Source organism: Caretta caretta, chromosome 3 (assembly GCF_965140235.1).
Source record: "Caretta caretta isolate rCarCar2 chromosome 3, rCarCar1.hap1, whole genome shotgun sequence".
NCBI classification, from domain to species: domain Eukaryota; kingdom Metazoa; phylum Chordata; order Testudines; family Cheloniidae; genus Caretta; species Caretta caretta.
The window spans coordinates 134,550,608-134,576,533 of record NC_134208.1 but is presented as its reverse complement, the minus strand read 5'-3'; the positions used below and the strand labels follow the sequence as shown (position 1 = coordinate 134,576,533).

The 25,926-nt window shown below is 44.2% G+C and overlaps 1 protein-coding gene across 5 annotated transcripts in view; it reads right to left on the bottom strand.

The window, feature by feature from the left end:
* The window catches only part of SLC35F3 (solute carrier family 35 member F3), a 285,448-nt gene that overhangs the window by 90,704 nt on the left and 168,818 nt on the right, over positions 1-25,926 (bottom strand). For 3 of the 5 annotated variants that reach the window (XM_048843847.2, XM_048843850.2, XM_048843849.2), the window contains one exon: positions 7,188-7,512. In XM_048843847.2, the coding sequence (XP_048699804.1) occupies positions 7,188-7,512 (325 nt within the window). Of the gene's footprint in view, positions 1-7,187; positions 7,513-25,154; positions 25,417-25,544; positions 25,770-25,926 lie in introns of those variants that run through there. The other 2 variants (XM_048843851.2, XM_048843848.2) reach the window with 2 other exon arrangements.

Below are 25,926 nucleotides of genomic sequence, written 5' to 3'. Positions count from 1 at the left end.
AGCCCTGAGGTAAGTGGGGAAGTGGGATACCGGGGGAAAGCAGGAGCGCGTGAGAGGGCAGGGCTCCTGCCTCATACTGAGAAAGAGGGACGATCAGCGAGTTATCTCAAGTGTCTATACACAAATGCAAGAAGCCTGGGAAACAAGCAGGGAGAACAGGAAGTCCTGGCACAGTCAAGGAATTATGATGTGATTGGAATAACAGAGACTTGGTGGGATAACTCACATGACTGGAGTACTGTCATGGATGGATATAAACTGTTCAGGAAGGACAGGCAGGGAAGAAAAGGTGGGGGAGTTGCACTGTATGTAAAGGAGCAGTATGACTACTCAGAGCTCAAGTATGAAACTGCAGAAAAACCTGAGTGTCTGTGGATTAAGTTTAGAAGTGTGAGCAACAAGGGTTAAGTCGTGGTGGGAGTCTGCTATAGACCACCGGACCAGGGGGATGAAGTGAACGAGGCTTTCTTCCAGCAACTCACGGAAGTTACTAGATCGCAGGACCTGGTTCTCATGGGAGACTTCAATCACCCTGATATCTGCTGGGAGAGCAATACAGCAGTGCACAGACAATCCAAGAAGTTTTTGGAAAGGGTAGGGGACAATTTCCTGGTGCAAGTGCTGGAGGAACCAACTAGGGGCAGAGCTCTTCTTGACCTACTGCTCACAAACCGGGAAGAATTAGTAGGGGAAGCTAAAGTGGATGGGAACCTGGGAGGCAGTGACCATGAGATGGTTGAGTTCAGGATCCTGACACAGGGAAGAAAGGAGAGCAGCAGAATACGGACTTCAGAAAAGCAGACTTTGACTCCCTCAGGACTTCAGAAAAGCAGACTTTGACTCCCTCAGGGAACTGATGGGCAGGATCCCCTGGGAGAATAACATGAGGGGGAAAGGAGTCCAGGAGAGCTGGCTGTATTTTAAAGAATCTTTATTGAGGTTACAGGGACAAACCATCAGTGTAGAAAGAATAGTAAATATGGCAGGCGACCAGCTTGGCTTAACAGTGAAATCCTTGCTGACCTTGAACACAAAAAAGAAGCTTACAAGAAGTGGAAGATTGGACAAATGACCAGGGAAGAGTATAAAAATATTGCTCAAGCATGCAGGAGTGAAATCAGGAAGGCCAAATCACACCTGGAGTTGCAGCTAGCAAGAGATGTTAAGAGTAACAAGAAGGGTTTCTTCAGGTATGTTAGCAACAAGAAGAAAGTCAAGGAAAGTGTGGGCCCCTTGATGGAGGCAACCTAGTGACAGAGGATGTGGAAAAAGCTAATGTACTCAATGCTTTTTTTGCCTCTGTCTTCACGAACAAGGTCAGCTCCCAGACTACTGCACTGGGCAGCACAGCATGGGGAGGAAGAAGTGGTTCGGGACTATTTAGAAAAGCTGGACGCACAAGTCCATGGGGCCGGATGCACTGCATCCGAGAGTGTTAAGGAGTTGGCGGATGTGATTGCAGAGCTACTGGCCATTATCTTTGAAAACTCATGGCGATCGGGGGAAGTCCTGGACGACTGGAAAAAGGCTAATGTAGTGCCCATCTTTAAAAAAGGGAAGAAGGAGGATACTGGAAACTACAGGCCAGTCAGCCTCACCTCAGTCCCTGGAAAAATCATGGAGCAGGTCCTCAAGGAATCAATTCTGAAGCACTTAGAGGAGAGGAAAGTGATCAGGAACAGTCAGCATGGATTCACCAAGGGCAAGTCATGCCTGACTAATCTAATTGCCTTCTATGACGAGATAACTGGCTCTGTGGATGAGGGGAAAGCGGTGGACGTGTTGTTCCTTGACTTTAGCAAAGCTTTTGACATGGTCTCCCACAGTATTCTTGCCATTAAGTTAAAGAAGTATGGGCTGGATGAATGCACTATAAGGTGGACAGAAAGTTGGCTAGATTGTCGGGCTCAACGGGTAGTGATCAATGACTCCATATCTAGTTGGCAGCCGGTATCAAGTGGAGTGCCCCAAGGGTCGGTCCTCGGGCCGGTTTTGTTCAATATCTTCATAAATGATCTGGAGGATGGTGTGGATTGTGCCCTCAGCAAGTCTGCAGATGACACTAAACTGGGAGGAGAGGTAGATACGCGGGAGGGTAGGGATAGGATACAGAGGGACTTAGACAAATTAGAGGATTGGGCCAAAAGAAATCTGATGATGTTCAAGAAGAACAAGTGCAGAGTCCTGCACTTAGGACGGAAGAACCCCATGCACTGCTACAGACTAGGGACTGAATGGCTCAGCAGCAATTCTGCAGAAAAGGACCTAGGGGTTACAGTGGACGAGAAGCTGGATATGAGTCAACAGTGTGCCCTTGTTGCCAAGAAGGCCAATGGCATTTTTGGATGTATGAAGGGGCACTGCCAGCAGATTGAGGGACATGATCTATTCAACATTGGTGAGGCCTCATCTGGAGTCCTATGTCCAGTTTTGGGCCCCACACTACAAGAAGGATGTGGAAGAATTGGAAAACGTCCAGCGGAGGGCAACAAAAATGATTAGGGGACTGGAACACATGACTTATGAGGAGAGGCTGAGGGAACTGGGATTGTTTAGTCTGCGGAAGAGAAGAATGAGGGGGGATTTGATAGCTGCTTTCAACTCTCTGAAAGGGGGTTCCAAAGAGGATGGATCTAGACTGTTCTCAGTGGTAGCTGATGACAGAACAAGGAGTAATGGTCTCAAGTTGCAGTGGGGGAGGTTTAGGTTGGATATTAGGAAAAACGTTTTCACTAGGAGGGTGGTGAAACACTGGAATGCGTTACCTAGGGAGGTGGTGGAATCTCCTTCCTTAGATATTTTTAAGGTCAGGCTTGACAAAGCCCTGGCTGGGATGATTTAGTTGGGGATTGGTACTGCTTTGAGCAGGGGGTTGGACTAGATGACCTCCTGAGGTCCCTTCCAACCCTGATATTCTATGATTCTATGATCTAGCTTTTGTCAAGTAATTCACAGCTCTCACAAAAACTTGTAATGGAAGGGAGTCGGGAAGAGAATTTAAAGGATGCAACAGTGGGAACAATGCTCTGGGGCCTCCTCTTTTAGCATGGGCCCTGTCATCATCTGTGGTGTCCTTCGGTGAGGACACTGCATCTCCTCCTGAACCACTTTCTAATACCTCTGGACTAGGTAACCCCATTCAGGGGTGCTGGAACAATTTGTACAGTGGGGGTGCTGAGAGCCATTGAACCAAACTGTAAACCCTGGAAACCACTTCAAGCAAGGGGGTGTTGCAGCACAACCAGCTCCATCACCTATGACCCCACTTGTGGTTAGGGCACTCACCTGGGATGTAGAAGGTCTGAGTTCAAATCCATTCTCCATCTGATTTGGAGCATGGACTTGATCCAAGTTTTCTTGTATGCCAGGTGAGTGCCTTAGCCACCAGATTATAGGCTATCCTGGGTTCAGTCTTTCTCAACTTCTCCTGTTGGAGCTGTTCCACTTTGTATAAATAATTAAATATTCATTGGAGCAGGGACTTGAACCTGACTCCCCACATCCTAACTGAATACCTTACCCTAACCACCAGGCTATAGAATCAGCCTCTCTCTAGTCTAATACATTTTAACAGTGAAGGTCATTAATCATTGGAACAATGCATGACGGGTTGTGGTGGATTCTGCATCACTGACACTTTTAACGTCAAGATTGGATGTTTTTCCTACTAGAGATGCTCTAGTTCAAACAAGAATTATTTCAGGCATAGGTGACAACTTTTCCCGGCGCCGGTGGATGCTTGCGCCCCCCACTCCTGGCCCCTCCCTGATTCCACCCCTTCCCCGAGTGTGCCGCGTTCCCCCTCCCTCCCAGGGCTTGCCGCTGTGAAACAGCTGTTTCACGTCGGGAAGCGCTGGGAGCTAGGGGGAGAAGCAGGATGTGGCACACTCAGGGGAGGAGGCGGAGGTGAGCTGGGGGGGGTAGGGAGCTGCAATTTTTCCCCGTGGGTGCTCCAGCCCTGGAGCACCCACGGAGTCAGCACCTATGATTTCAGGGAAGTTCTATGGCCTGTGTTATTCAGAAGCTCAGACTAGATGATCAGAATGGTCCCTTTTGGTCTTGGGAATCTATGAATCTATGCAAAGTACTACCACATATATGCAGAAAAGGCAACAAATAACACTTGCTGCAGGAAACATACCCTTGTCTTTCCTCAGGAATAATATAGGGGTTTGCATATATGTTATTACTAATTATTTGTATAGCAGTAGCACATAAAAGCCCCAATTTAGATCATGGACCCATTGTGGTAGGCACTGTATATACACCTAACAAGGGACAATTCCTCCCAGGAACAGTTTATAATCTAAATAGACGAAGTGTGGAGGAGAAACAGAGGGGTAAAGTGAGTAAACCAAAATCAGCCAGTAAGTCAGTGGCAGAAATAGAACCCAGATCTCTTAACACGCCATACAGTGCCCTACCCACTAGACCCCAATAATATGCGTAGTTAATCACAATTCACTCTGCTGGTCAAAGATGCAAATGTACAATCTTCACAACTGTTCACTAAAAAGACTGCATGTTTATTTAAAATGAAATCTCAGCTATTTCTCAAATAGAATTTAGGATTTGCATCCTTTCTTCAGCTCAGTTATCAATTAATTGAATGGAAGGCATAAGACTATCAGCAGCATTAACTAACCTTAAAAAAGAAGACAATTAGTGCTCTACTCTTAAGCTCTGGGATTTGAAGGGCTACAGTATCTCACACCAGGATTCACAAGTATTTAAACATAAGGTAGTCTGCAGAATATTGAAAGTAAAATAAACCCCACAAACAAACCAAAGGAATAAAATCTGGTAGTAATATGTTAGCATTCATGATCACTTTTGGACAAAACTGTCACCATCTCTAACCTCTAGGTTCTCTCATTTCTCAAAAGCAGGATAAAAATGAATGGAAATATATTTCATTGACATTATGGCTTGCTGCAGGCTAAAGCTGAAATGTGTTAACAGTGTCATTTTAAACCTTATTCTAAAACTCCTTGGTATTGCCATAAGAACTGAAGAATTGTGGTGGAGTCCCTTCATCCACAATTTCCCTGATGAAGTTATAACAGTAAGACGATATAACTAACATTAACCAAAATGAAATTCCATGATTTTTAATCTTTACCATAGTAACATCAAGTACAGTACCTCTTGAGTGCCCTGATTTCATAGGTATGTTCTATAGTAAGTTTCTGTCCCATTACTATACATCTGGAAGTAAAAAAAAAAATCTCAGTGAAGGAGAAAATTATACCCATTGCCATATCTGGGCAACCTCTCTGAAGTCACGAGGGTCCCACTAGTATAACTGAGACAAAAAATGGTCCCAAGTCCTGTTTTTCATTGCCCTGATGTTGGGCTAAAGACTTTTTCAGGTGGGTCTCTAACAGTGACATCTCATGTCTGCATAGCCCAATTAGATTCCTAATTCTACAACCTTTTAAAAGGGGAAGGTAATGTTTGCAAAGATGTCAGACTGACATGGGACTAACTTGGTGACTTTGCACCTTTTTGACATAAATGTAAAGAAGATTGTTTACATGAAGTAATACTGGACTCTGGCATAGCAGCAAGCTGCACTAAGCATCACTGGGCTATAGAAGAGACTTTTATTCACTGAAGGATATCTTCAATTCAGACATTTCATCTGTGAAGTTTTTGCTAAGGCTGGAAGAGGAGTGAAAGATGCAGTTCCAAGACTGGGGGAGAACCTCTCAATGAGCCTGTCATAAATATAAAGGGAAGGGTAACCACCTTTCCGTATACAGAACTATAAAATCTCTCCTGCCCAGAGGCAAAACCCTTTCACCTGTAAAGGGTTAAGAAGCTAAGGTAACCTAGCTGGCACCTGACCAAAATGACCAATGAGGAGACAAGATACTTTCAAAGCTGGAGGGCGGCGGCGGCGGCGGCGGCGGCGGCGGGTGGGGGGAGAAACAAAGGGTCTGTCTGTCTGTGTGATGCTTTTGCTGGGAACAGATCAGAAATGCAGCTCAGAACTCCTGTAAAAAGTTAGTAAGTAATCTAGCTAGAAATGCATTAGATTTTCTTTTGTTCAATGGCTGGTAAAATAGGCTGTGCTGAATGGAATGTATATTCCTGCTTTTGTGTCTTTTTGTAACATAAGGTTTTGCCTAGAAGGATTCTCTAGGTTTTGAATCTGATTACCCTGTAAGGTATTTACCATCCTGATTTTACAGAGGTGATTCTTTTACCTTTTCTTTAATTAAAACTCTTCTTTTAAGAACTGATTGTTTTTTCATTGTTCTTAAGATCCAAGGGTTTGGGTCTGTGTTCACCTGTACAAATTGGTGAGGATTTTTATCAAGCCTTCCCCAGGAAAGGGGGTGTAGGGCTTGGGGGGATATTTTGGGGGGGAAGACGTCTCCAAGTGGGCTCTTTCCCTGTTCTTTGTTTAACACGCTTGGTGGTGACAGCATAGGCTTCAAGGACAAGGCAAAGTTTGTACCTTGAGGAAGTTTTTAACCTAAGCTGGTAAGAACAAACTTAGGGGGTCTTTCATGCAGGTCCCCATATCTGTACCCTAGAGTTCAGAGTGGGGAAGGAACCTTGACAGAGCCAGATCCTGAAGCTGATTAAGGGCCCTCAATTGCAACTGAAGTGAATGGGAGTTAGGCCCTCAGCACTTCCCATGAGGTGGTCCACACCTTGTAGATGGAAAAAGGTACATTAAGGGCTAAATTCTATCCTCAGCTATACCTGTGCTACCCCACTGAAATTTATGGGGTAGCTGGAGTGTCACTGGGGTCAGAGTTCAGCCATAAATATCTAGAGAGGAAAGGGATTTGCCAAGCCAATGTTATAGCATCCTTTGAAGGCAATCCATGGTGCCAGAGAAGCGTAGGTTTTGGAAGCAGCTGCTTTCCCATTTTACTATGAGGGAGAGATTGCAAGAAAATTAGCTGTAAAGTAGAGGAAGAACTGAATTTTTTTTAAAGGATAAGATGGAAAACCCCAGAAAGGTAACAAAATAAAGTGCACATTTCAATCAAATGCCTTTAAACATACTCAGCTTGCAAGCCTTCAATAGTGAATTCAGAACCCTCTTTAACAATGCTGAAAAGAAAAACATTCAATATTAACAAAGTGATCTGAATAAAATCAGCTCAAGGGGTAGAGCAACATTCAAGTAGCATGAGAGCAAAACTGAAAACAAAAAGCTCTCTTACCTGTATCTCTGCTTTGGAGATTGTTTCTCAGCTGATTTGAAAACATGTCCAATATAATACAAAGGAAAGAATAAAAAGTTCCAGTTTGTTGCAAACCATGTCAGAGTAAAGGGTGCATCAAATTTCGTAAAGGTCAATTTTGCTAGCTGGGTTGAACCTGACCAGGAGGAGCAGACACCCAGGACCACTGCCACTCCCCAGAAAAATTTCTTGAGTTGGGTGACTGAACATTTCCAACAGCAACGATTTCCCCTTCCACTGCCTTCCACCCCAGCCTGCATCTGTGCTTCTGGTGGGGCTGGAGATTCCTGGGAGTGCTCATCCCCTGAAGAGATGAAAACACAAGAATTAATAAAGAATTCTACACAGCATTTTACTTTCCAAGAACCAAATCCATTTGGAGTCAAAGGGAGTTTTACCATCAACTTCAATTAAATAAGGATCTTGCCACAAATATGTAGTTCACTTCATGTCACACTAAAGCACCTAGCACATTTTGGGGACAATTGCACTCTAATAATAATTATCATCTCGACAGTTAGAAGTGGGCAAAATGAAAAGTGAAATTACACGCTGTTCTGCAGTCATTACGTTAGAAGATTTTCAAATATAATATGAACTCTGCTATGACATGCAAATGAATGAATGCTGTGCTGTTTAGCTTTATGAAAGAGCAATGGGAATAACAGCAACAGTCACAATCAGTACTTTCTTGGGAGTTTTAGAACTGCATATTTTATGCAACATGGTGTTTCTTTTTAAAGAGGGGAGAGGAAAATTTATTTATTCTTTCAATTACACTGGCGTTACTCTGGAGTAACGGGAATGGGCTAATGTTGGGGGTGTGGCTGGAGCACTGCTGAACTCCAGTAATCCCTGGCTGCTGAAATAGCCCTTTGGGGGGCTGTTACCAGCTGGTGAAATTTAGAGCAGCCTTTGGGATTCTCTAAATTGCACTAGGGACTAGGCCAGCTTAGTCTGCACCTCCTTGAGTCCTGTACCAATCAGGGTTGAGCCAGACCTGAGGAACAAGCTCAGCAATTTCAAATTTACACCAGTGTAACTGCAATCAAAATTTGGCCCAGAGAGCCCAGTTTTCAAGCATTGGTATCTTAACAGAATGTGCAAATTCCATTATTTGGCTGTTTGAATCTGCATGCAGGCATTTAAATTGAGTAATTGGGCACCTATGTGCCCATCTGAGTGATCAGTTATAACACTGCAGTAGGCAAATTACGTAGCTACATTTGAAAACTGGGCCACCATTTTATTCTTTGCCTCAAAGTAGCTGAATGACAGCTAGTATATCTTCTCTATTATCAGCTGTGACACTGACAGATTGGTCAATTTGTGTGTGACCCAAAACAACTTAACAGGAGGCACTGAAATGGTAAACATGGCCATGCCTTGTAGATCGTTCTCAAAGCCATGTATGTAGACTAGAATCTTTAATATGTTTGCCTGTATTGTTTGTTAGAGAATCAAAGTGTAGATGCAGTGGGTTTGTGTTTACCTATATCTTGTTAGAAGTTAACAATGTAACCAGATTAGTCTGTAGATACTAATTCCCTTTCCTGTCTTAATTGCATGTGGATGGGTCAATTAACCTTAAGATCAAAGATGTAGGATACTGTAGGAAATGACATTATTTACATTTGTTTTCAGCTTAATTGTCTATGCCATAATGAACTGCCTTTACAATTTGAATGGTTAATTGCCTTATGTTAATTAATACAATTAGTTACCTGTGTATGCATAAGAAACTGGAGATTAACTTCAAAGCAAAGAGCCTGCTGTGGCAATTGCTGTCAAGAAGCTTTTCCAATGGCCTCGACTATAAAGGAAGCTTTGGGCCTGATCCTTTTTATTTCAGACCTGCTTAAACTTTAACAGGGAAAGTCTAAGCCACAAGACTGAGATCTCCAGGATTTCTTTGGATTTACCCTGGAATTCTCATGGAAGAATTTGAACAAACTGCACGTGGACTGTAACCTTTTAAATTGATTCCAGACAGACTTTTGCAAATCAGCAGCCTCACCATCTCTGCTATGAAACTAATCTAAGAACTTTACACACATTTGTATGTATTTTGATCTCTTAACTATACGTAAATCTTTCTTTTTTCTTTTATTAATAAACCTTATATTTACTTAATAAGGATTGGCTGTAAGCATGTACTTGGGTGAGATTTGAAATATTCATTGACCTAGTGGGCAATGTGGTTGCTGCGCTGGGATTGGTAGAACCTTAAATATGGTGAATAAGGCTTTCAGTAACCCCTCACTATGTTAGACTTCTCTGCCTGGATGGAAGCCAAAGGTTGGATTGCTTAAAGGGGACGGTAGTTTGGCTTCTTGGTAGCCAGTGTGGTATTACAGAAGCTATTTGGTTACTGGCTTGGTGAATCTAATTAATTATAGAATAAACCACCAGTTCTGAGAATTGTCTGCCCTATTCCTTGCAGTTTGCCCTGAGTAAGCATTCTCAGTGGGCCCCTCCAGGCACCATGTTCACACCAGCAGATACTGTACTTTTACCATCTGAACTAAAGACCAATCCTATATGCTGATGAATGCCTTCAACTCCTGTTAAAATCAGTGGGCATTCATGGTCCTGCTCCCTGAAGGACCAGGCCCCTAAGGAGCTTTCTGATGGCTGTCTAAAGTCATTCAAAGCTCTGTTTAAGACTAAATTAGTCACTTGCATGTGATGCAGCTATGCAGTGTTTTCATTTTAAAAGCTAATTTCTTTAAGGTATGCTAGTCCATTCATTTTGAACACAAACGAAGTGCTAATTAATGCTGAGGGGCTGGAACCTAGAAAGCTTCAAATACATTCACAGGTCATTTAATACACTGAAAAGTGGAAACCCAAAGGTTTTCACATTGCTGCACTGCATTTGCAGGCTAGAATTAGCATCAAGAACAATAGTTCTGTATCATTACGCAATTTAAAGCCAGGTTATGGGACATCCACACGCAAATTTTTTTACTGAAGAGATCATGCAATCCGTATGGTGAACTGTTATGTCTCTTTAGAGTTTTACACTGTGACTTGGGTGTTTACTGATATAAGCTAATGCGTGTGTAAGCCAATACACATGTAGACCAAAGGTTTTCTCCAACAGCACAGTCTGTGTTGCTACTTAATTATTTTAAAAAAAAAAGATGATGTACACGATATGAGGTAACTATATCATCTAATAAAACTATTTTGATGCAGAAAAAAAACAAAAAATAACTACCTCCCTTCCCTCGACTAAGCACAATGTTTTCAAAACTTTGTGTATCAGTTGCATATCTAGATATCAAAAAATGGGGTCATACATGAGTATATAGGAGCAAGGATATTTACGTGGATATGCAGTTATATAAGGTTTTTCTGAACGGTTTTAAAATGTTCACACAGAAGTAGGGAAAAGAGAGTGCTAATCTCTTCAGTCATGAGGACTAGTACGTTGGCCAGAGGGCCGCACGACTGACCACCCCCACACCTGCTGCCCTGGCCCCACCCCCACTCCATGCCTTCCATGAGGCCCCGCCCCTGCCCCACCTCTTCCCACCCCTTCCCTGCCCCCATTTCAACCCCTTCTCCGCAGGAACCGCGGCCAATGGGAGCTTCGGGGGAGATACCTAGAGGAGTGGCCAGGGCAACACACAGACCCCTGTACCACACACACACACCCCCGGCGTGGAGCAAGGGCAGGGCAGGCAGGCAGGGAGCCTGCCTGGCCCCCGGTGCATGCCGGGCCGGAGCTGCTCTAGGTAAACGCTGGGGGGGTAGGATGGGAGCGCCGTGGAGAGCTGGCGGGCCGCAGAAAATAACCCCGCGGGCCGCCACGTGTTTGAGACCCCTGTACCAGTGCTAGCTTTGATCTAGCTAGCTTGTTAACAATAACAGAGTTATTGGATGGGCTATTACCAGCAGGAGAGTGAGTTTGTGTGGAGGGGGGCGGAGGGTGAGAAAACCTGGATTTGTGCTGGAAATGGCCCAACTTGATGATCACTTTAGATAAGCTATTACCAGCAGGACAGTGGGGCGGGAGGAGGTATTGTTTCATGGTCTCTGTGTGTATATAATGTCTTCTGCAGTTTCCACGGTATGCATCCGATGAAGTGAGCTGTATCTCACGAAAGCTCATGCTCAAATAAATTGGTTAGTCTCTAAGGTGCCACAAGTACTCCTTTTCTTTTTGCGAATACAGACTAACACGGCTGTTACTCTGAAACAATAACAGTGAAGCTCTGACAACAGGGTTTAGCATTTGAGTACATACCCAGGGTCCTGGGAAGGGTTGTTCAGCCCATGCTGCCACTGCTTCACTGCTATTGTTATTTGAGCTAACTACATAGCTAGCTTGGGAATATTCAGGGATGTCCCTAGGCATACGCTGAATATGCAGCTGAGTAGGGCACCATGAAATTTGAGGCACCAAATTGCCCCAAATTTCATGGTGCCCTCAGCAGCTGCATGCTGCATATGCGGCAGCACGAGCTCCGGTGACCAGCCCTATCCCCCGGCCGGCTGTGCCCACTGCACGATGCTCAAGTTAAGGAAGTATGGGCTGGATGAATGCACTACAAGGTGGGTAGAAAGCTGGCTAGATTGTCGGGCTCAACGGGTAGTTATCAATGGCTCCATGTCTAGTTGGCAGCCGGTATCAAGTGGAGTGCCCCAAGGGTCGGTCCTGGGGCCGGTTTTGTTCAATATCTTCATAAATGATCTGGAGGATGGTGTGGATTGCACTCTCAGCAAATTTGCGGATGATACTAAACTAGGAGGAGTGGTAGATACGCTGGAGGGGAGGGATAGGATACAGAAGGACCTAGACAAATTGGAGGATTGGGCCAAAAGAAATCTGATGAGGTTCAATAAGGATAAGTGCAGGGTCCTGCACTTAGGACGGAAGAACCCAATGCACAGCTACAGACTAGGGGCCGAATGGCTAGGCAGCAGTTCTGCAGAAAAGGACCTAGGGGTGACAGTGGACGAGAAGCTGGATATGAGTCAGCAGTGTGCCCTTGTTGCCAAGAAGGCCAATGGCATTTTGGGATGTATAAGTAGGGGCATAGCGAGCAGATCGAGGGACGTGATCGTTCCCCTCTATTCGACATTGGTGAGGCCTCATCTGGAGTACTGTGTCCAGTTTTGGGCCCCACACTTCAAGAAGGATGTGGATAAATTGGAGAGAGTCCAGCGAAGGGCAACAAAAATGATTAGGGGTCTGGAACACATGAGTTATGAGGAGAGGCTGAGGGAGCTGGGATTGTTTAGCCTGCAGAAGAGAAGAATGAGGGGGGATTTGATAGCTGCTTTCAACTACCTGAAAGGGGGTTCCAAAGAGGATGGCTCTAGACTGTTCTCAATGGTAGCAGATGACAGAACGAGGAGTAATGGTCTCAAGTTGCAGTGGGGGAGGTTTAGATTGGATATTAGGAAAAACTTTTTCACTAAGAGGGTGGTGAAACACTGGAATGCGTTACCTAGGGAGGTGGTAGAATCTCCTTCCTTAGAGGTTTTTAAGGTCAGGCTTGACAAAGCCCTGGCTGGGATGATTTAACTGGGAATTGGTCCTGCTTCGAGCAGGGGGTTGGACTAGATGACCTTCTGGGGTCCCTTCCAACCCTTATATTCTATGATTCTATGATTCAAGGGCATAAACATAGGTCAGCCCACACAATAGTTCCATTGTGGGGGCACTAGCCTCTACTGCCCCCGTTTGCGCCACCCCTGCCAGGGACCGAATTGTCTTCTCAGCCCTATTATTTTAATGCACACATTCCTGAGTCAACCGCCCAATTAGTTGCCTTATATGGAAATATTAGCATCTTTAAGATACATTCCATGGCAATTACAACCTGTAAAAGAGAGCAAAATTTTGCACTTTACATCTAATTCATAGGCAAAATGACTCATCCGTATGCACTTAGACCTATGTGTTAAATACACCAACAGAGGTGTTCAAACTGCACAAGTGCAGTGAAAGACAATACTGTGTGTATCACTTTACTTTGAAAATGATCTCACAGATCAGGGTTTGAATTTCTAAGGATGCTCGTACCTTGGACCATCTAATTTGCATGCTGGATGGAGGAAAACTTATTCCAGTCAAAATGAGCTACATAATGTTGGAGAAAGAGTCCTGTGCCTCCCTTCAAAAAGTCTTTTCTAGCTTACCCTATTGCCTAAGAGTTCTGCATTGTGGTGTCTTTTAATTAGTCTGTAAGAAAAACTGCACCACCCATCTTTGATTTCCTGTATTCATGGAGGGCTAGGTTATACAGGTACAGCCATCAATTGGGGCAGTTGCACTGCCCTTGAGAGAGACCCAGCGACATTCTCCCAGAATCAGATCATCTCCTGGAGCTTCACATGGTGTACAGGAGTATACAAACTGCAACACCTTTTTAAAGTGTTCAGAGATCAGCTCCTGGTGAGACCAGCCAGTTGTATTAGCTGGCATGTATGATAGGTGGAGCTACAGCTTTGCTTACCTTCTCCCCTCCCTGCCTCCCTACGGAAATGTCTCTGGAGAGCAGTCCCTGGAGTGGAGTGCATTTCTGGACAGTTCCTGTGCAAATGCACAAGGGGGAGGAGAGGCTCCTTACTCCCTTTCCACCAGTGCACATCAGCATACGGGTCAGTTAGAATCTAGCTCTGCATCTGTATCATACCAACAAAGTGACTTTTATATTTGCTAATGTAGTACATTAAAGAAATTCTATTTTCTGATCTCTAGATTTCCAGTATTTATGCTCCCTTTGCTCCTTCCCAGCAGGCTGAAGTATACACTAGGGGCATCTGGCCGGAAGCAATCAATCGTGATATCAGGACAAAGAAAAAACACTTATTAAGGGGCATCCTGTGAAGAAGGGACTACATTCCTTATCATGGTTTGTGTCACAGAAGACCATAAATGCCAAAGGGGCAACAGAACTAAGGTATTATATTTCATCAGTGAAATACTGATTAATGTATCATAATTTTTAAAAATAGCAAAATATTCCATTATACAAAATAATAGCAAAATATTGTGTATTACATGAGATGAATTTCTAAATAGGAAACATTAGGTAAAAACAAACTTTCAATTGCAAAAAATTAGCCTAAGATGTATTAAGTTTTCCTTTCTATCTTTACATATTCCCTCTTTCTCTATTAAACATTCAGAAAATATTTCCTGAAAAATATATATTCTAATTTGTTAGGGGAAACAGAGTTGATAAATTATCAGTTCCAAACTGAAACAGCTTGGAAAGATATACTAAAAAGGGTCTGTTTAATTTATTCCCAAGGCACCCGCTTAAAACTTCTTTTCAAACCACTGAAACAGTCATCATTAAGACACTATACTCCACTGTGAATTTCGATGGTTTTTTCACCTGGTACTGTCCTTTTTACTTTTAATCACCAAGTGAATTAAGAGTCCAGAATTAATAAGGAAGGTACCAATTACTTCATCATCACAGTATAATCATTTCTACATTGTAAGGTGTTTTGTTGTAAGCAGTTTGAAGAATAACGCTAATCAAGAGGGGTGTCATGCACATCATAGCCAGAGAAAACATGTCTGTGATCGTCTGAAATTGATATGTTTTTGTTTTTATTCCTTATTTTTATTCCTGTCTTGGACTGAAGTTGCATAAGAACTCTCAAAAGGATCCTGCAGTCTTTACTGCAGCTAAGAAAGAACCTTGGGGTGAAGTCCTGGCCCCAATGGGAGTTTTGACATTGTCTTCAATGGGTTCAGGATTTCACCCCTGGAGTGTGGAAGCAGAGCTTTCATAGAATAAAACTCACCTGACCAAAGACACAGTATTGGGTTCTGGAGCAAATATGTTGCTAGATCTGTGCGGGCTTTCAGTCTGTAGAAAGGTTTAGACATGTTTGTTCTTAGCAATGAAAAAGAGACTGGATTCTCAGCAAGAAACTGTTATGTTGATTAACCAACAGTTTGAGCACCACATAAGCAAGAGAATGTCCTTCTCAAGGAATGGCTTCATCTCTGATGAAGTCTATCCATACATCCAGACATTTATACTGAGCTCACTGCAGGTGTAGGTGAGTTCATGCTGGAAGAGTAGACATGCTTAAAGAATTATTCAAGGACATGAAAACCTTCAAAAATAGGGATAAACTTCTATCTATAGTATCTGTCTGTCTTAGATATTTCTAAAATTCCTGTCTGCCTTATTAAACTTGAGACAGAAAATGTTGCTATGAGTGATTCAGTTTATTTAAAGAGTACCTACTCTTAATCCTACAGCCCACTAGTTTCTCACATGTTAAATTTTGACTTCACTTGATTGTTGCTAGTTAAGAAGATAAAAGACTGAATGGCCACTGAAACTGCCCACAACACTTTGCTTATCTGCTACAATTTAGAACACTTGGAGCAGCTGTTGTTTGTCAGCTGGTGGCCAGATGCTCCCAGAGCCTATGTTGGCTGGCATGCAAGTCCTATGTGATATGGCAGCTAAGAACCCAGCAAAGGACCCTTGTGATCTGCAGGTAGTGGATTTACCAGAAGAACTAGAAAGAAGCTCCACTCTGGCAATCTCAGGAGTCATGCTGCTAGACTTGCCTTAGCAGGAAGTACTCTGCATAGCAAAGAGCACACTTACCTGCAGGGATCCTAGTTTTTGTTTTTATCTCCAATTACTCCTTGCTGTCCTTTCAGAAAAAAGAGAAAGAGAGAGAGACTTCTGTAGATGTTAGAAAGAAATGGCCTTCACTGGTGCAATTACATCCCTCTGTTCCCCATTTGGTTCAGTCAGATGTGTAGGTCAAATTCATGTGTTTTCAGTGCAAAAGACATTCTCTTCTTTGTTGAAAGTTGTACTGTGGAAGATGAGTTGACTATGGAAAAAGCAGACACTGGTGTTTTAAAATATTAGGTTTGGCCTACACAGCTTTTATGTTCTCTGTGGTTGAATTATCCAGCCCAGCCACATTAATTGCATATTCTTATTACAATCTCATATGTGATGACTCATGGGATCGTGTTGGATAATCAGCTGAACATAATCTTTCAGTGCAACGCTGTGGCCAAAAGGGCTAATGCAATCCTTGGATGTATAAACAGGGGAATATTTAATAGGGAGGTTATATTACCTCTGTATTTGGCACTAGAATGCTGCTGGAATACTGTGTCCACTTCTGGTGTCCACAATTCAAGAAGGATGTTGCTAAATTGACAGGGTTCAGAGAACATCAAGAAGAACGATTAAAGGATTAGAAAAGCTGCCGTTTAGTCATAGGCTCAAGGATCTCAATCTATTTAGCTTACCAAAGAGAAGATTAAGAGGTGACTTGATAACAATTTGTAAATATCTACAAGGGGAACAAATATTTAATAATGAGCTCCTCAATCTCTAGCAGAGAAAGGTACAACATGATCTAATGGCTGGAAGCTAGACAAATTCAGATTGGAAATAAGATATAATTTTTTTTAACAGTGTGGGTAATTATCCACTGGAACAATTTACCAAGGGTCATGGTGGATTCTCCATCACTGGCAATTTTTAAATCAAGGCTGGATGTTTTTAAAAAGATGTGCTCTAGGAATGATTTCAGGGAAGTTCTATGGTGATATAGAGCAGGTCAGACCAGATGATCACAGTGGTCCCTCCTGGCCTGGGAATCCATGAATCTATTTGCTGAGTACGTTATCTGGCCAACAACATTAACAGTGATACTGGGCCAGATTTACCTGCATTGCTCCAAGAAGGTAGCAACAGTACCTCGCTGTATCAGCAAAAGCTACTGGGCCCAGTGGAGGAATTCATTTCTCAAGTTGGACAGGCAAGGATTCCAGTATCATTTATGACAAGGCATAATGGATTTAAGTTCTACTGAGAGCTCCTCAAGAACCTAGCAATAGAAAGGGCATTGAACTGACACATCCCCTGGCTACTCTAGCAAGATCATGTTTCTGGATAGGGCCACATACTTTGGGGGCAGCACTGGCTGCTGGAATGCCCCTGCTGTGGAGGAGGTTGTGAGCAGCATATGGTACAATAATCAATTTCACGTCCTTCCTATTGTCTTTAGCACTATGCCAGCATCTCTGCCAGGAGAAGCCAATGCTAATCCTGGAGTGACTCTGCTCCATTATTTGTAGGATAACTGCTTCTTGTGGAATATTACTTAGGGTCTGATCTGCCATCTGAGAATTTAAGAAGGTGGTCAGATTCTGGGCTAAAGGATGCATAGTGGTTCTTCTACCAGTACTTCAACTGAAAGAAGGGAGCTGCTTTGCTATATTGCTCTATATCCTCTGCTGAGCCCAACATACAATGTGAAAACAAATCTGCTACATAATTTATGTGCTTTACCAGTATGAAATTGTAGGGTTTCCTTGCTGGTACCATACCAGGCCACTACAGCATTTATGAACCCTATCTCTTCTTTATCATTGACGTCTCTCTAAATGGAGGAATTTGAAGAACTTCCTTGCCATGAGTTCAAGGGTCTTGCCTAAAAATATTATTTTTTAAGCTCCCTAGAGGGGAAAGATGGGGAGACAGCAATTGCTTCTGTAGAAAACTAATACAATATAAACAGGAAGCATCAATAGTAGATTCTGTAGACTGAAGTTTTGATTTTACTAGCCGTGTTCAGAGTTCTAGTGGGAGACATTTTAAAATGAAATCAATTGACTAGCAATCATTTTTAGGCTGTTTGTTTTTTGGGAGTGAACGCTTGAATTAATTCAAGATGCCTAGAACAAAGGTTTTTCAACCAGGGGTACACATACTCCTGGCGATATGCAGAGGTCTTCCACAGGTATATCAACTCATCTAGATATTTTCCTAGTTTTATAACAGGCTACATAAAAAGCACTAGCGAAGTCAGTACAAACTAACCTTTCATACAATGACTTGTTTAAACTGCTCTATATACTATACACAGACATGTAAATACAATATTTATATTCCAATTGATTTACTTTATAACTATATGGTAAAAATGAAAATATAAACAATTTTTCAGTAATAATGTGCTGTGACACTTTTGTATTTTTGTAAGCGAGTAGTTTTTAAGAGAGCTGAGCCTTGGGGATACACCAGTCAAATCAGACTCCTGAAAGGCGTACAGTAGTCTGGAAAGGTTGAGAGGCACCAGCCTTCTAGAAGATACCCAAGCTGAATCAGGATGTGACTGGGTGAAATTTAATAGCCTGTGATAGACAGGAGGCCAGACTAGATGATCTAATGGTCCTTTCTGGCCTTAAACCCTATAAATCTATTAATCTAAATTAAAACACTTTTTGTTCAAACTGCTTATGTATTCACACATTCATTTGCCTTTAAAAGTGACAAACCATGAAATAATATTCAATAACTATTATCCTCCAGCTTCATAATGCAATAAAGTTTCCACTTTAGCATTACCCAACAGTGTAGTAAGAGATTTCTGTGTATCTATCTGCCCATAGCATAGAAATGGTCCCATTTATATTTCATTTAAATGCTATTCATAGCAGATACATTATATGTAATTGGTCCTCACTAGGCCTATAACTTAGGGTTTATTCCCTTAAGACCATTTAGGTAGGACACAGTCATAAAAACCAGTAAAACATGATCAAAATCGAATTTCCAAGGCATGAGCCTATGGCAAGTAGAGAGGTTTGTTTTGAGTCTGTTTAAGAACTATAAGAAAAGGAGTACTTGTAGCACCTTAGAGACTAACCAATTTATTTGAGCATAAGCTTTCATGAGCTACAGCTCACTTCATTGGATGCATACTGTGGAAACTGCATCCGATGAAGTGAGCTGTAGCTCACGAAAGCTTATGCTCAAATAAATTGGTTAGTCTCTAAGGTGCCACAAGTACTCCTTTTCTTTTTGCGAATACAGACTAACACGGCTGTTACTCTGAAACCTGTCTTTAAGGACTATGGAAGTGTTGTGTCACTTGGGAAAGGTGGCAGGTACTGTGTAGCGCAGAAACGGATCACTCCACTGCAACAGGGTCGTGATCACCTGCCCAAAGATATTCTGGTATTAAGAAGGAACACTCTGGGGGGATTGGGAGCCTCAGGCTCTCTACCCCATCCAGTTTCACCGATAGGTTACTGGTTTGAATCCAGTCCCAGTTACTGAAAGTTGTTACCATCAGTCAGTGACATGTGTGAATGAGTTTGGCAGTTTCAGTTTTGATCACAAACACCACATCAGAGAAACCACTGAAGTTTCAAAATGGAGCCTTCTTCTGAGCAAAAAATTGGTGAGAACTAAAGCAGACATGTTGCAAGTTATTCACTGTACACCCAATCATGTATTCCTTGTGAAGTCAATGGAAATTATGGATGCCCATGGAATTCAGGATTGGCTTCTATGCACATGGTATATTCCCAATTCTGAAAGCATAGACCTTGACAAACATACAAAACCAGAGGCATCTACTACTGGCCCATCTGTTGCTATATGTTTTCTAAAGTACAGGAGCACAAGAAAAGTATTTAAAATGAGCGCCATGCATTTCTCTCTTTTTCACACCTTTATGTCATATGTTTGAAAGCTTTTAAAAATATTAATTCTGTGGTTGAGTTCTTATGAGGCCTGATCCAAAGCCCAATGAAGTCAATGGAAGTCTGGGAAAATCTTTGTATGAGCTTTAGACCAGTCCCGTAGAGCATTGCCAGTCCTACAGTATTTAGCCTCAAGTATATTTGTGCAACAGTTGAGGTAACTCCCTGAAAAAGGAAGTTTGTTATGAAAATCAAGACAGTCACTAAATTAAGGTTTGGCCCATGCACACTGATATCAGTGGAAAGAGTCTTATTGCATCCCAAAGCATCCTTTCGAGAGAAAGGATAGGGAGTTGGTAGTTGCAGAATTTAAGTTTTATTCTTGTCCATGTGACAGATGTGCTGTTGTGAATTTAGGCAAGTTGGTTTTAATTTTGCAATGCCTCAGTTGCCCCATCTGCAAAATGGGAATAAGAGTTACCTACCTGAAAGGGCTTTTGCAAGGATTAATGGTTTTAAGGTGCTTTGAAATCTTTAAATAACAGATGCTATGGAAGTATCATTATTACAGTGATTACCATGTTTTTGCATTTGTGGTGAATTAATTTAACTTGAAAATGTATAACACATTAAAGTCCAAATTCTGGCCTTGATTATGCTTGTGGAAATCCTGAATAATTTCAGTAATGCCAATAGAGTTACTCCACATTTGCACAGGGCAGAATTTGGCCTTAACTTATCTAAACAGAGACAGGCATATGCAACAATTTATAGAAGAGAGATATAACTTGTGATGTAAGCACCTTCTGAACATCACTAGTTGCATTTCCATAGCTTCAGCGAAGCTTCCAGCAAAAGTAAAACAATGTTTTACTGTTAATGAATAAGAATGTAAAAGTTTGAATGATTATAATAAATGTAATTAGAAAGAACTAAATGAGGTATAATTATGTAACATAGAAAGTGTGCAAGGATGTGACTGTGGGTGTGTGTGACTGAGATGCTGCCATCCCTAACTGAGGTAAATAAAGGACAAAATCCTCAGCGGATGTGATTCTGAGTAGCTCCATATATTTATACTTTTCTGCACAATGCTTTTTAGTTAGTCCTTTTCCCTCTCTCTTTCTCTCTCTGCCCACATACACATATATCTGATAAAGTCCTGAAAAGTCCAAGGTTATATTATGTACTGCAAATATAATGATTCACAGCTCTGAGTTTAGAGATGCAATAAAACTGTCAAATGATTTCATAGGTGAAAAAATTATAACTTTTCATATCTATTTCTTGGGAAATTTCCAAAGGAAAGTTAAACTTTAGAGGAAAAGGGCTTGATTCTGAACTCCTTTACACTGAAAGAACTCCACTGACTTCACTGGAGTCCTAATTTACTTGACATGAGATGAACACCAGGTCCAAAATCCGATATAACCAGACAATTATCAAGGACAAAATAAACAGAGATAATGGGCCAGAATAATTCCTGAATCTATGCTGACTTAAGCCAGTGTATATCCTTGTGCACAGCTAGACATGGCGGTTGCAGTAGCAGAAAGAAGATACCATTTCTCCTCCAGTATGGGCCCAGAGCTTGGAATTGGGTGGTATCAGTCAAGGAGGGGGAGAGAGGCATGGCTAGGACAGCTGTAGGATGTACTGATAGTGATTTGGTGTATTCCTGTGCACAGGGAGGCTGTCCTGGAGCTTTTGTCAAAGATGTCCTTCTCTGGAAGACCCCAAGATGGAGGGTAGGAGGAAACACTAGCTGCCCTTCCCTGGGGGTGAATACAGACCATACAGACAGAGTAAATTGCACCTCCATGTATCAGCGGAGGTGAAGCTAGCCCACTGGCTAGAGAGACAAAGCATAGCATTAAGATGGCCACTGCATTACAGAAATTGCCTATAAAAAAACAGAAAGATGGATACACATAAGCAGTGGACACTGAGCCTATGCTTGGCAGTAGCTATACAAAAAATAAACAGGTGCAGCATCAGACACAGGAGTAAGGCGTATGGTTAATGCCTCTTTGAATGATACGTATATGAAGTGATTGTCTTTCAAAGCGCTGGTACAGCAGGCTCGGTGCATAGTGATGATTCAATCTCTGGGACAATTTGAAATGGCAGTCACGCTTCTGAAAGAGCATAAAGTCCTTATCTCCCTTTTAAAGCAAAGTAGCAACTGTACAGACAGAGAGGGAGGGAATGCTGAAAGGCATTACAGTAATGCATATCAATGAAAGGCTCCACTTGGCTGACTAGCGAAAGGCACATTCCCTCAGGCTCTACCAGTTCCAATTCCTCCAAGTAGCTTTGGTGCTGGGCCAGAACAGGGTAATGACTCCTGCTAGCTGAATCAGGGACAAACTTTTTTGTGTGTTGCTATTTCAGAATCAGCCTTGATTCCACTACACAGCTTGTCAAACTTCAGGGCTCTCAGCCTGTGCTAAGGGGAGATTGGCTAGAAAAACGAAGGTGTGGCACACCTTTGCAAAGGTGCAGCAGCAGGGCTGGGTATTGAAGTTTGCCTGCAATATACTTCAGTTCATTTATGTCTAGAACTGTGTTCTGTCTTTTTCATGAGCACTGTAAGCCCACAGTTAGCAAGAAAAGAGGCTCTGTGTCATTGGTAACCATCCCAAGAACTGCCCTGTTGATTAATTTGGTAAGAGAAGGTCTCACACAAGAGTTGGTCTATCTCATGAAAAAGACATAAATGGCAAGATTCAGAGTAACAGCCGTGTTAGTCTGTATTCGCAAAAAGAAAAGGAGTACTTGTGGCACCTTAGAGACTAACCAATTTATTTGAGCATAAGCTTTCGTGAGCTACAGCTTATGCTCAAATAAATTGGTTAGTCTCTAAGGTACCACAAGTACTCCTTTTCTTTTTATAAATGGCAAGAGTAACTCCAGATGTTTCCATAAATCTCTGGGCCGTATCCTAAATCATTTAAGTATTTTAAATTTTGCCTTTCCATTGCTTCAACGGAAGCAGAATCAGGCACATAGGAACTAAAGCTGGAAAAAGCCAACGAGGTCAGCTAAGTTCTTGGCAGCTAGTAATATGGTCTCTGAAAGTTGGTACACAGAGCTGACAGGGACAGGCTTGAAAGGATTCAATTTACAGCTCAAGGAAAGAGCAATCAGTTGAAAAACTCTTCCATCAAGAACTGGCCAGGAGATTGGCTACACACTGTCCCCAGGAGGATTACTGCCTGGGAAATAGAGCAACACGTATTCTGAATAAACAGAATCGCCAGCCTTAATGTTGTATGGTCTTGGTTTTTCTTTTTTGCCTTCCATTTACCTATTCCTTTTTTGTTCTCAGTCCATTTCTTCATTTCCCCCTCTTTCTCTCTATCTGTATTTCTACCATTTTCTCTCCTCTCCCCTCTGTTTTTCCTCTTTCAATACTTCTTCTCTTCTTATTTTGCTTTTCCTCCCCACTTCACTGGAGCTCCCCATTTTTATTTCTTCTCCCAGGAGCCCTCTGTCTTTTTCCTCGTTTGAGTGCCTCCGAATCTCAATCCCTATTTCCTTTTTTCTCTCTCCCTCCTTTCTCTGATGGGGCTTTCTCATTACTCCTCTTCTCTCCCAGTGCCTTTCTCTTCCTTTCCTCCCAGCCACTTTCTCCCAGTGCCATATTGTCTATATTGCTTCCACTTCTTCTTTGTCCTTTCCAACAGTGACTGACCTGCTCCCTCTAGGATCCTCTTTTTCCCTCCATTGACCCTTTTCCTTCCCTGCCCCCTATCATCTCTTTGTTTTCTTTTTGCACATCTTCCCCATACTACTCTCACTCAGCTTCCTTCCTGTGCTCCAGCACCTGACCCACTTATCCCCATTCCTCTGATGCCTACTGCATTCCAGACCATGGCGCCTCATTCTTAGCCCTCGCACATGCCATGCCACACTCCAGGGTCATTTCACCTGGAGCATAACCTCTTCAGGTTCCCCTGGTTGCTTTCCTCTGCAACTGCTGCTTCACTATAGACCACTCTAGACCACAACACCCATAGCCTGGTATCTGCATGACTGCAGGTTTCCCTCTCCTGGTTGCAAATGGCCTCTTGACACCTCTCTGCACTTCTGCTAACCTCAGAGACAATCAGCACTGCTGAGAGCCATTGAACGGAGCTGTAAACCCTGTATATGACGGAAACCACTTCAAGCCAGGGGGTGCAGCAGCACCCCTGCACCTCTAGTTTCAGTCCATAGGGAGCCAATGTGCTTATTGTTTCAGGCCATCAGAGCACACCAGCTCGACCAGCTCAATTGAAACCATTACAAAGCTCAACCTGAAAAACTTCCAATGGTTCCGTTCCATCCACATGCTAGTGTTGACAGATTCTGACCAATTACCAACTAAGTGGAAGGTCCAGTGGTTAGGGCGTGAGCCTGGGACTTGAAAAACTGGGGTTTAAGTCCTGGCCCTGCCACTGCCTTCCTGTGTGACCTTGGGGAAGTCCCTTAGTCTCTCCCCATCTGTCAAATGGGATAAGAGCACTGCCCTGCCTCACAGGGGTGTCCTGTGACCAATGCACAGTCAGCCAGTGTGATGATGGTCAGGGGTGCTGGAACAGTGTTTGCACTGGGGGTGCTGAGATCCACTGAACCTAGGTGTAAATCCTGGATATGATGGAAACCACTTGAAGCCAGGGGGTGCTGCAGCACCCCCGCACCCCTAATTCCAGCACCGAGGATGGCGGTGGTGTGTCTGAGGGGGAGTCTGCCCAATGCGCGTTAAGGGTTTGGGCTCGGTCAGCTTTAGCTCTGTGCCAGCGCAGCTGAAGGCAGAGTCTGCTTCCTGCTCTCCAAGGCTTCAGAAGAAGGGGGCAGGGGAGTGCTGGCTGGAGGAGGCTCTGGTACAGCCGCGGGAATATCGCAGCAATGCAACACAACGTAGCCTCCAACCAGACCCACCGCCCGCAGGAAAGCGGAGTCGCAGCCCCGCAGCAGGCAGACGATGTGGGCAATGAGCGTTTCTACATTTCCTTTGAGGGCAGCGTGTCCTTTCCCAAACCAGCCCCTCCTTCCATGCACAGCCCTTCCCCCGCCTGTTCCCCGCTTGGGAAAACTTAGCGCTAACTTGGCCCCGGCCCCCGCAGGAGGAGGGCTTGCTCCCCGCAGGAGGGAGGTGACGTTCAGCACACTGGACGGCGACGTCTGCATTGCTGAAATCCTCCCTCAATGCAAGTCGGCGGGTCCCGTCAGGATAGGCCCCCCTCCACCCGCCGCGCGGCTGCAGCGAGCCCGCCTGCCCCTCGCCCTCCCGCAGGGCGCGCCCAGCAGCAGAGCCACCCCGCCCCGCAGCCCCTCTCCCACCCTCGGGAACCCGCAGCGCCGGGCAGCCGCCTTCTCCCGCTCGGGCAAGGGGCGCTGAGCTCCCGCCGCGGCACGTCCAGCGCCGCACAGCCGCGGACTGACCGGCAGGGTCCCCAGCTCTCGCCCCTCCGGCCCCCCGCCTCCGCTGCCGCCGGATTTACCTTCCACTTTGGTGAGGGTAAGGACCGGGCTGTTGCACGCGCTGAGCGGGGCGACCCTGGCTGAGTGTTTCTTCATGGTGAGCCCTTCTGCCAGCAGGAGCTCTCCAGCTGCTCGCCTACATCCTGGGGCCGGCTGCAGCAGCGCCCGCTGCTCCCCCTGCCTCCTCCAGCCCGCGCTGCCTGCTCGGCGGGCTCTCCCTACCCCTGCGCCTCCCTCTGCCGCAGCAGCGCCCCGTCCTCAGGCTCGCCGCTGCCTCCCTTACCCCGCGCTCTCCCCTCTACTTTGAGGCTTGCTGCAAACAAAACGTCACATGCAAATCCCCCCCCTCCCTCCCGCCGCGCTCCCGCCGGCTTGGGCAGAAGGGGAGCTGCCCTGGCTCGCTCACTCACCTTTCCGTTCCGCAAGGAAGCGGGCCGGCTGAGGGACCCGCCACCACAGCCCCCCTTAGCGCCCAGATGCTGGGTGGATCGGCCCTGTGCCCGTGCGGGGAGGTCCACTGAGTGAGGCGCGGGGGTTTGCGGGCTTTCTTTGGACACTTCTTAGGCGTTTCACTCGCCCAGAGCTATGGGAGCCCCCCGGGCCATTGCAGGCTTTCCATGGACGAGCAAGTGATTCTGTCCCCTTTGGAGTGGAAGGGAAGGCTCTTATTTCCCCCCTCCCTCCCCCCTCCCCCCCGCAGACTTTGTGACAGCTCATGCGAACGGGCAGGACCAATACATGGAGAGGCAGACACAGACACACACGTGCAGGACCAAGACGTGAAGAGGACAC